This window comes from Myotis nattereri (assembly GCF_964212035.1).
Source record: "Myotis nattereri genome assembly, chromosome: 3".
NCBI classification, from domain to species: domain Eukaryota; kingdom Metazoa; phylum Chordata; class Mammalia; order Chiroptera; family Vespertilionidae; genus Myotis; species Myotis nattereri.
Genome location: NC_138077.1, coordinates 102499524 through 102511860, shown reverse-complemented (window position 1 = coordinate 102511860; position 12337 = coordinate 102499524). Strand labels below are relative to the sequence as shown.

The 12337-nt window shown below is 43.0% G+C and overlaps 1 protein-coding gene across 2 annotated transcripts in view; it reads right to left on the bottom strand.

The window, feature by feature from the left end:
- USP25 (ubiquitin specific peptidase 25) overlaps positions 1–12337 on the bottom strand; it is a 181650-nt gene that overhangs the window by 83937 nt on the left and 85376 nt on the right. For both annotated transcript variants that reach the window (XM_081087424.1, XM_081087423.1), the window contains exon 7: positions 12173–12310. In XM_081087424.1, coding sequence (XP_080943550.1) covers positions 12173–12310 — 138 coding nt within the window. The remainder of the gene's footprint in view (positions 1–12172; positions 12311–12337) is intronic.

Sequence of the window (12337 nt, the reverse complement as noted above, 5' to 3'; positions counted from 1 at the left end):
AGAGCCACTGGAGGGAGCAGAGCTCTTCCATCACCTACCTACACTTAGGGTTTTGGCCTCTAGAACTATGGAGAGAATAATTTTCTACTGTTTTGAAGTCACTCGGTTTGTTGTAATTTGCTACAGTTGTCCTAGCAAGTTATAACACCTTAAAACCTTCAATACTTTTCTACAACTTGGCTTATCTTGCAAGGTTATCTGACAAAAAACAAAAAGGTTTCCTCGTTATCATAATACTCTTCAGAGAAAGTAATCCCTGTCTTTTTTAGCAATCAATCTAAAATTTACAATTACAAAATAATTCTACCTGCTTTCATCAAGAGAAAAAAATGATAACATTTTAGTTTTAAATTAAGTTATAAGTATACTTAAATTTGGCAGTACTGTATCCCAAAAATTATCCCCGAGACTCTTGCATATTTCAAAGATATAATTAAAAAGAATATGAAATGAACATATAAATTCACTTTTAAAAGTCATGATGCTTACTTTACTTATAGATCCACTCCACTATGCCACTAATGTGTACTTTAGATTCGAATATCTAGGAACAGAAGAGAATCAAACCTATATCTACCTCAATTGATGTGCAACTACTTTAAAGATTTCCTCCCTGCCTCCCCTCCCCCCCCACCTCCTCCCCCCTACTCCCCCCCGGCCCAGGGAGTGAGAAAGGGAGAGGGAGAGAAATATCTGTATGAGAGCAAAACATCAATTAGCTGCCTCCTGCATGCCCACTACTGAGGATTGAGCCTGAACCCCAGCATGTGCCCTGACCAGGAATTGAACCAGTAACTTTAATGTGCATGGGACAATGCCCAACTAACTGAGCCACACAAGCCAGGGTGATGTGTAACTACTTTAAAAGCCCTTGTAGAGGGGAGAAAAAGAACCCAAAGCAAAGACATTCGCCATGTGGCATTCTGGAGCATGTCACAGCATCAACAGCTAGTTGTCTTCTGTCCACTCTAACAAAACTGAAGTCTACCCATATACATACATATAAGGCTTCCAATTAAACTTGTGCTACCTCATTTCTAAATATGAAAAGATACCTAAAGATCACTATGCTTTCTTAGAAAGCTTCAACACAAAAGAAAGTAGCCAAAAAAAGACAAAGAAAAAGCAATTTCAGAAGAAAAGATAAGTCAAGGAACAGAAATGACTTTTAAAACTTAATAGTAGGGAGACAAATGGTGGTGGAAGAGGCAGACCTGTTGGGCACCTTGTCCCATGGCCAGGCTGGAAATACCACTAAACTGGAGAACATTCACCTGGAATTTCCAACTGTGGTCCAGCTGAGGAGCTGACTTATAACAAGGAAGGCACCTGGAGACTGGTAGGAAGGGCGAGGTTGTGAGAGGTGGGGAGCCTGGAAAGGAAGGAGCTGTGCTATGGGGAGAACTGTTCTGGGAGCACAGGCAGGGCTCCATGCACCAGTGGTGGCAGTGGCATGACCCGACCTGCAGCACTACCCAAGCCCATGGTGGCCTGACCCGTGGCAGTGTGGCCCACAACGCCCATATCATCCAAGCAGCTGTGAAAGGCAGCAGGATTGCTGGCAGCAGCAGAGTCTAGACCTGGCGGACGAGAGTCAGTGCGGGAGAGAGCTGCAGTTTTGACTGCCTTTTTCTTTCTTTCTTTTTTAATCACTTAAACCCAAAGCACAAGAGTTCTCATTTGCAAATACACACCCGAGCTGTTGGCATAGGGCAGTGGTCGGCAAACTGTGGCTCGCGAGCCACATGCAGCTCTTTGGCCCCTTGAGTGTGGCTCTTCCACAAACCACCACATGCGGGCGCACACGTACAGTGTGATTGAAACTTCGTGGCCCATGCGCAGAAGTCGGTTTTCTGCCTGGGCGAGTCTAATTTGAAGAAGTGGCATTAGAAGAAGTGGGGGGTGTCCGTCGGTCGGGCAAAGGAGCAGCCGCAGCCGCGGGATATGCAGCAGCTCGCGGAGGTGCGCGCAATTCATGCACGAGTTGGAAGGGGTCGACCTCAGTGAATGTACCTCAATCAGATTGAGGACGTTTTCAGCAAAGGCCAGCTTAGGAGTACCCTAATTAAGTTAATAACAATGTACCTACCTATATAGTTTAAGTTTAAAAAATTTGGCTCGCAAAAGAAATTTCAATCGTTGTACTGTTGATATTTGGCTCTGTTGACCACTGGCATAGGGAAATAGGCACAGAATTGAGTTGCCTGAGGACAGGTGGGGTGAAAAGCGGGGCAGAGAGACTTGGGAAAGCAGTAGCTGGGAGTCCTGCATTGGATCATTCATATGCTTCCAAACCAAAACAGCTATTCTCCCTGGGAAGAGAGCTACCTGCTCCTAACACCCAGAAGGCAGGTAAAGGAAAAAAACCCTGCCCTAGGTGATACAGCCTGCCACACCCTGCATTTTGAGCTTTACAGAGGAAATAAAGGCAGAGGCCAGCTTAAGGGTCTGAACAGTCTCAAGGACCCTCAGTGAATGGATTGGAGGAGGGGCCATCAGCCCCACTATTCTAGGAACGAGAACCCCCCAGTTGACCCCATTGGTCTCCATACAAGGATCTCTGTCCAGCCAATAGCAGAGTAATATTTTGGGCCACTCGCAAAGGAGTAGCTCTGGGACAGAAAAAAATACCCATCATATTCTCTGAAAGTGAAACACCAAACACTGTCAGGAACAGACTCTTGAGTGATTAAGATTGACAGCTGGCTGACAGGCAAAGGTGGGCAGCAGTGGAACATGGAGATTCAGAGGAAGAGTGCTGAATCAGCCCTGGGCTCCAGGTGGCTAACAAACCTTCTCTAGAGGACAGACTGCCCCTTTGGCTTGCAGATAAGGCCTGTGGACACAGACACAAATGGTAGACTGGTGTATTGCTTGGAGCTTCAAGCAGGTGCTAAAAGCCAAAAGACATGCCTGACAGTGGTTAGCACCCAAGTACCTAACAGGAAGCCCAGAACTAGCAGACAGAAGAGTGGGGCCCTAAGCCAGCTCCCATGGGGCATTAAAACTTGGCTTAAACGAATGACACTTCACTTTTCTCTTTTCTTTTTTTGCACATTTCTTCCTCTTCATTTTTTTTCCTCCCATGTTTCTTTCTTCTTTCTCCTTTTCAGTTTTTCTCTTTCTTTTCCCCACTTTTTAAAATTGACCATTTTTATCTATCTACTTTATTGATGTGTTAGTACCCTATTCTCTGTTGTTTTGTTCATATATATAATTTTCCTCTTCCCTGCACCTACTCAATCTCCTGTTCTCTTTCCTTTTCCTTCCACTGCTCAATTTTTAAATTGTTTTCTCTCTTCTCTTTTTCATTTCTTCTTCTAATTTCTTGTTTCACTTCCTAAATTTAGGCCTATTTGCTCTCTCCTGTATTCTCCTTTGCAAATATTTTTTTTCTTGTCTTCTCATTTTTCCTCTACTCCTTTTTCTAAACCATGGTCCTTCCCCTATTCCTCTAATTCTTTATTCTTATTTTATTTAAACTCTGCATCTACAGATTCTGCCCCCCACCCACATTTCTGGGTGCTTTTTGTTTGTGCTGTTTGTTTCATTTGTTTATGTTTTCTCCAAAAATTTTTCCTTCCTTCCTCCCTCCCTCCCTCCCTCCCTCCCTTCCTTCCTTCCTTCCTTCCTTCCTTCCTTCCTCCCTCCCTCCCTCCCTCCCTTCCATTCCATCATTCTCTTTTCTAATTCTCTTTTCTCTGGTGGTCACTGTTGGGGCGATAGCGGTCTTGTGTACATTCATTTTCTGTTCCTTCTGTGTCATGTTTTATTCTGTAGTATTTTGTGCTGTTCAGTCAGCACCTCCACACTGGCTGGCATGACATGGTTGGGAGTGAGCCACATAATCAGATGACTCTCCATCTAGGAATGGGACAATAACATTCAAGATTCAAATATTTCAAGTAGGGGGCCTCTCTAGACCAACACATAAGACCAACACAAAAAATCTGGGGGGCACAGCAGTTAGACCTATATATATACAAAGAAATACAAAGGAACAGCTAAAATGGGAAGACAAAAAAACAACCCCCAAATGAAAGAAAAGGAGAAATCACCAGAAAAGGAACTAAACGAAATGGAGGCAAGAAATTTGTCATATAAAGAATTCAGAGTAATGGTTATAACGATGCTCAAACATCTGAATAAGAATTACAAGCAACTCACTGAGAATTATAGGGACCCAAATGAGAAATACACCATGAGTAAAAATCCAGAGGAAATGAAGAATGACATAGCTGCAATAAAGAAAACCATGGAAGGTTTCAACAGTAGACTAGAGGAAGCTGAGGACCAAATCAGCAAGTTAAAAGACAAGGTAGAAAACACCCAAGCGGAGCAGCAATTAGGAAAAAAAAATTATAAAAAACAAAAGGAGAGTTTAAGGGAGCTTTGGGACAACAATAAAACAACAATCACATAATAGGGGTGCCAGAAGGAAAGGTAGCTGAGCAAGGAATAAAAAATCTGAACAAGAAAGAAATTATGACAGAACCCTTCCCTGACTTTGGGAAGAAAAAAGTCACACAAGTCCAGAAGCACAGAGGATCCCAATCAAGATGAACTCAAAAAGATCTCTGCAAAGACACATCATAATTAAATTGGCAAATGTAAAAGACAAAGAAAGGATCTTAAAGGCTGCAAGACAGAGACAGAAAGTTACCTACAAGGGATCTCCCATTAGACTATCCACAGACTTCTCAACAGAAACACATTAGATCAGAAGGAAATGACATGAAGTATACAAAGTGATGAAAATCAAGGGACTAAATCCAAGAATACTCTATCCAGCAAGCTATCATTCAAAACTGAAGGTGAAATCAGGAGCGTCACAGACCAAAAAAAGGCTAAAGGAGTTTAAAACCACCAAATCAGCAATGCAAGAAATGCTAAAGGGATTGTTGTAAAAAGAAGAAATAGAAAGGGAAGAAGAAACACAGGCATAAAGTATTCCATTATGGCCACCAACAAGAACCTATCCTATCTAATAATAGACAAACATGGTAATTAACTGTAACTTTGCTACCCTTCCCATTGGCTAATCAGCGAGATATGCAAATTAACTGCCAACCAAGATGGCGGCCAGCAGCCAGGCAGCTGAAGCGAACAGGAGGCTTGCTTGCTCCAGTGATGGAGGAAGCCAACGTTCCCCACCTGCCACTGCCGGCCTCTGAGCTGCACTCTAAGCAACAATGTTGCAATTATAGAAGCTAAACAAGCTCCAGAAACCTGCTTTCAGCCGCCAGCGGGCCCAGAGCTTAGAGCGCCAGTGATGGCAACAGAGTTTCAATTCTGGAAGCTAAACAAACCCAGATATACTGCTTTCAGCAGCCGAGGTCTCAGAGCTGGAGCCAAGCCTCAGAGCTAAAGCCGGCTCTCAGTTCCAGTGACAGCCACAGAAGGTAAATAAATCCCAGAATAAAATAAAAAGAAAAACAGAAAAAAAGGAGAAGCTGGGAGCTTCAGTTGCCCGCCAGCCTGAAAACGGACCTCAGCCCCTCACCCAGACTGGCTAGGCACCCCAGTGGGGACCCCCACCCTGAAGGGGGTGTGACCAGCTGCAAACAGCCATCATCCCCTCATCCAGGCTGGCCAGGCACCCCAGCGGGACCCCCACCCTGATCCGGGACACCCTTCAGGGCAAACCAGCCAGCCCCCACCCGTGCACCAGGCCTCTATCCTATATAGTAAAAGGGTAATATGCAAACTGACCCTAACAGCAAAAGGACTGGGAATGACTGGTCACTATGACACACACTGACCACCAGGGGGCAGACGCTCAATGCAGGAGTTGCCCTCTGGTGGTCAGGGCGCTCTCACATGGGAGGAGCTCTGCTCAGCCACAAGCCAGGCTGATGGCTGCCAGTACAGCGGTGGTGGTGGAAGCCTCTCCTGACTCCTCAGCAGTGCTAAGGATGTCCTATTGCAGTTTAGGCCTGCTCCCCGCTGGCAAGTGGACATCCCTCGAGGGCTGCCGGGCTGCCAGAGGAATGTCTGATTGCCACCTTAGGCCCAATCCCCCGGGGAACGGGCCTAAGCCAGCAGGTGGTCATCCCCTGAGGGGTCCCAGACTGCGAGAGGGCACAGGCCGGGCTGAGGGGCCCTCCCTCCCCACCGAGTGCACAAACTTTTGTGCACGGGGCCTCTAGTCTATACTAATAAAAGCCTAGGTGGTCCTCGCGCCTCATACGTGACGTCGCCACAAGAGGGCCACTAAAAGATGGTCACCACATGATGGCCACCACAAGATGGCCACGTGCACAGCATAGGTGGGGCCTGGCGGCCGCTCCGCACAATGAGGCCTGGGGGTCCTGTGGCTCTGCACAGCATGGGGGAGGCCGGTCCCGGCGTTTCTGTCACCTCACACGCTGGAGGTGGGTCCCGGTGGAGGAGGCGGATCGTGGCAGGGGAGGGCAGTTGTGGACAATCGAGCCGGCAGGGGAGGGCAGTTGTGGGCAATCGAGCTGGCAGGGGAGGGCAGTTGTGGGTGATTGGGCCAGCAGAGGAGGGCAGTTGTGGGCGATTGGGCTGGCAGGGGAGGGGAGTTGGGGGCAATTGGGCCAGAAGGGGAAGGCAGTTGGGGGCGATCAGGCTGGCAGTCAGAAGCGGTTAGGGGCAATCAGGCAGGCAGGCGAGCAGACATTTCCCGAGGGGTCCCAGATTGGAGAGGGTGCAAGCCTGGCTGAGGGACACCATCCCCCATGCACGAATTTCATGCACTGGGCTTCCAGTCTATAATAATAAAAGAGTAATATACTAATTAGACAGGACAGCTGAATGACCTTCCTGATGTCATTCCGGACATCCTTCCCAATGAAGCCATGGTAGGAGGGGCGAGGCACAGGTGGTTAGGGGTGATCAGGCAGGCATGCAGAATGGTTAGGGGCGATCAGCCAGGCAGGAGAGTGGTTAGAGGCGATCAGAGAGGCATGGGAGTGGTTAGGGGCGACCATGCAGGCAGGCAGGAGCAGTTAGGAGCCAGCGGCCAGGATCGGGCCTAAACCGGCAATCAGACATCTCCTGAGGGGTCCTGGATTGCAAGAGGGTACAGGCCAGACTGAGGAACCCTTCACCCCTCCCCTCCCATGCAAGAATTTCTTGCACTGGGCCTCTAGTTAATAATAACTTTAAACATAAATGGCTTAAATGCTCCAATCAAAAGACATAGGGTAACTGAATGAATAAGAAAACATAACCCATATATATGCTGTCTACAAGAGACCAACCTTAGAACAAAGGACTCACACAGAGTGAAAATGAAGAAATGGAAAAAAAAGTTTTCAGGCAAATGGAAATAAAAAAAAAAAAAAAAGCTTGCGTGGCAGTACTGATATCTGACAAAACAGACTTCAAAGTGAAGGCTATAACAAGAGATAAGGAAGGCCACTACATCATACTAAAGGGATTGATACAAGAAGAGGCTATAACTCGGGTAAACATGTATGCACCCAATATAGGAGAATCCAAATACATAAAAAGACTTCGGGAGGTTATGAAGGGGGAGACTGACAGTAGTACAATCACAGTAGGAGACATTAATGCTCCACCTACATTAATAGATAAATCTTCTAGACAAAAAATCAACAAGGTAACAGTAAATCCTAAATGACTCACTAAATCAGATGGAACTAATTGACATCCTCAGAACATTCCACCTCAAAGCTAGGAAATATATATTCTTCACAAGTGCTAATGGGACATTTTCAAATATAGACAACATGTTAGGACACAAGCTAAGTGTCTACAAATTCAAGACAATTGAAATAATTTCAAGTATCTTCTCAAACTACCATGGCATGAAATTAGAAATCAGCTACAATAAACACTCAAAAACAATCAAACACATGGAGGCTAAATAGCATGCTATTAAATAATGAATGGGTTAACAAAAAGGTCAAAGAAGAAAGAAAAAACATCCTGGAAACAAATAACAATGAAAACGCAACAATCCAAAATCTATGGGACACAGTGAAAGCAGTTTTGTTCCTAGCACTATAGGCCTAACTCAAAAAAACCAGAAAAACTAGAGTAAGTTATCTAACACTACAACCTAAAGAATTATAAAGAGAACTATAAGAAAAGCCCAGAGTAAGTAGAAGGAAGGAAATAATTAAGATTAGAGCAGAAATAAATGACATAGAGACCAAAAATATAATAGAAAAGATCAATGAAACCAAGAGCTGGTTCTTGGAAAGAATAAACAAGACTGATGAACCACTAGCCAGACTCTCCAGGAAACAAAGAGAGAGGACACCCAAAAAAATCAGAGTCCTGGCCAGTTTGGCTTGGTGGATAGAGTTTCAGCCTGCAGACTGAGGAGTCACGGGTTCGATTCCAGCCAAGGACATATACCCAAGTTGCAGGCTCGATCCCCAGTAGGGGGCGTACAAGAGGCAACCCATCAATGGTTCTCTCCCATTGATGTTTCTATCTCTCTCTCCCTCTCTGGTCCTCTCTGACCCCACAGAAATACAAAGGATCGCAAAAAAATAATATGAACAACTTTATTCTAACAAATGGGACACCTCGTCCAAATGGACATATTCCTAAGTAAATCAGGAAGAATCAGAAAACTTGAATAGGCCGATAACTACTGATGAAATTCAAGCAGTAATAATAATAATAAAAAAAACTCCCAGCAATCAAAAGCCTTGATCCGGATGGTTTCACAGGGTAGTTTTATCAAATATTCAAAGAAGAACTAACACCTACCCTCCTCAAACTATTCCAAAAAATCCAAGAGGAACGAATACTTCCAAGTTCTTTCTATGAGGCTAGAATTACCCTAATTCCAAAAACAGATAAGGACACTACAAAGAAAGAGAGCTATATGCCAACATCCCTGATGAACATAGATCCTAAAATCCTCAAAATTTTAGCAAAACGGAGCCAGTAATACAGTAAAATGATCATACATGATCAATTGGGATTTATTCCGGAGATGCAAGAATAGTACAATATTTGCAAATCAATAAATGTGACACAGCATATAAACAGATTGCAAGACAAAAATCAAATGATCATTTCAATTGATGCAGAAAAAGCATTAGCCAAAAATCCAACACCCTTTTTTTTAAATAAAAACTCACAGAAAGTGGGAAGCAAGGGAGCATATCTCAACATAATAAAAGATATATATGATAAACTGACAGCCAACATCATACTCAATGGGCAAAAACTAAAACCATTTCCCAGATGAACATGAACAAGACACAGATGCCCTCTTTCACCACTCTTGTTCAACATAGTATTGGAAGACCTAGCCATAGCGATCAGACAAGAAAAAAAATACATAAAAGGCATCCAAATTGGAAAGGAGGAAGTAAAACTCTCATTATTTGTAGATAACATCGTACCGTAAATACAGAACTCTAAAGTCTCCATCAAAAAACTACTAGATGCCAAAACCAGTTTGGCTCAGTGGATAGAGCATCGGCTTCCAGACTGAAAGGTCCCAGATTCGATTCCGGTCAAGGGCATGTACCTGGGTTGCGGGCACATCCCCAGTAGGAGATGTGCAGGAGGCAGCTGATCGATGTTTCTCTCTCATCGATGTTTCTAACTCTCTATCTCTCTCCCTTCCTCTCTGTAAAAAATCAATAAAATATATAAAAAAAAACATTACTAGATTTAATAAATAAATCTGACAATGTAGCAGGATACAAAATCAATACCCCAAAATTGATGGCTTTCTTATATACCAATAAATTTTGAGAAAGAAAGTAAACAAATAATCCCATTACAATTGCAACAAAAAAAATAAGATACTTAGGAATAAACTTAACCAAAGAGGCAAAAGACCTGTACTCGGAAAACTACAGGATGTTAAAAAAGAGATAGAAGAAGATATAAACAAGTGGAAGAATATATACCATGTTCAAGGATTGGTAGAATTAACATCATTACAATGTCCATACTACCTAAGGTTATCTACAGATTCAATTGCAATCCCTATTAAAATACCAACAGCATATTTTACAGATCTAGAACAAATACTCCAAAAATTTATATGAAATCAAAGAAGAGTCCCAATAGCTGCAGCAATCTTGAGAAAGAACAACAAAGTTGGAGAGATCACAACACCAGATATCAAACTATATTACAAAGCCATTGTTCTCAAAACTGCCTGATACTGGCACAAGAACAGACATATAAACCAATGGAACAAAACAGAGAACCCAGAAATCGACCCAAACCACTATACTCAATTAATATTTGATAAAGGAGGCAAGAGCATACATTGGAGCAACGACAGTCTCTTCAATAAATGGTGTTGGGAAAATTGGACACCAATTTTAATAATCTGATTATTATTTAACAGGAAAGGAATAGAGGGAAAACTAGCTAATATTCACATGCTATTTATATAGCTTTGGTAAGTTAACACTCACCAAGTCCATTCCCTGATTGATGGGGCGAGGGACTGGACAAAGGCAGTTTGGTCGCATGCTTAGTAAGGTCTGAGTGACTTGGGAAGGTGCTTACATGTCATTCACACCTGGAAGCAAATAGATGTGGCCACTTCAAGAGCAGGAAACATGAATATTTAAACTTCTGAACAAAGGAGTGCACTTTCTTGGCTTTTGCTCTCTGGGCTCTTGCTTCTCCTGGTACCTGTGCTCCTGTGACTCCTGCTACAAGGGGGCATTTCACATGGCTTATAGCCACATGGGACCCACACAATGGGCTGATGGACTGTAACTAGCCTAATGCTGAACTAAGCTTAGCTGCAACATGAAACAGACAGTCTGGACCCTGGCTTTGCTTTTGGCTTTACTGGAATCCCAGCTACTCCTCTTTTAGGACTGGGTTAACAGACATGGGACTTGACAACCGTAAGAATATAACTCTACACAAATAAAGCCTTTCACTATATCTCACTCTCCCGTGGGAGCTTCTGAAAATTCTTATTTCAGTGATACCCCAAGAACCCAACTCCCACTTCTGTTTGGGAAATCTCGCCCAATAATTTCTTTTGGTAACACTTAAAAACCAGAAAGAGTACCCTAAAATGGTGGTTTGGTATCATTTTTAGGAATATTATTTCTTTTGATGTATTTAAGAACTGTTATAACAGATAAGACACTAACCTAACAGACACTGGGACAGTTAGATATTTTAAAAAACTGAAAACAATAAATAAAAGCAAATATGGTATTGTTAGCATAGACTAGCTAGATATTAATAAAAGAAAGGAGGAAAATTGGCTAAGTTTAATTAGGTCAGAAGCCACAGCTCCATGCACACTAGGTGACAGCAGCATTGCCCTGCCAAGGGGATTATCATTCCATCCCATTTAGGGAAGAAAAATTGGCTTTCCAATCTCCCCAGGGTACAACCAGCAGAGTACCGGGACTTCTCTGGTGGGCACTTGCCCAGCAGAAGCCAAGACGGCCCAGGGGGAGGTCCTACTACTATGAGGCATGAGCAGTAGGACCTAAAATGGTGATGATTAGGGGGAGGAATCTAACCTAGGAAAAACGACCATTCTCCGATAGGCACGTAAGGGACCCCACAAGACGTACAACCAGGGGAGCAATGGGCAGGGGCTAACCCACTGAACTGGTCTCCAAGGCCCCCTTTTCTCTGTGTAGCCCTTCCCTTTGGATATCTCCATCTCCCATTCCCTTTCCTTAAATAAATTCAATTTTCTTTGATCACCATCTGAGATGGCTATTTAGCCAGCCCATGCACCACCCACTTTAACCTTTCAAATAGCAGTACATAAAGATTAAAAGGGGGGGGGGGGGAAAGCAACATAACTAAGTTAATGTAGATCAGAAACCTTTCTGAATAATTAAGAAAAACTATTACCTGCCAGCAAAAAGACGCATCTCAAAAGCAGGCACACTGTACTGGCATTGGGTTATCATACATTTGTGAATATTTTCAATTACATGTTTTAGAGAATTTTTACTTTTACCCATTGTTGTAACTTACCAGTTTCAATCATAATATAAATGATACTTTGATTTATCTTAACACTTTCAAGATCATTATTACTTTTCTTAATTTAAAATAATTCCTCCAAATAAATGTTTTAAATGGCTCCAGCTTACTTTTAATAAAGATGAATAACAACATCTTCAATTATATGACTCTTTGAAAAAACTGCTGAGTGATCAGATTAAATAAAATACAAATTATTTATAAACAAGCACAACAGAACTACCTGCTGGGAGTCACTTGATTTGAAAGCATCCTTAAGAATTTCAACTGCTCTTGAGGGATCAACATATTTCCTTTTAGTACCAACAAGAAGTGCAAATAGGTATCTCAGTTCACACATAAAAGGCAAATTCCGATGCTCCTAATGGGATCAAAGAAAAAAAGACTT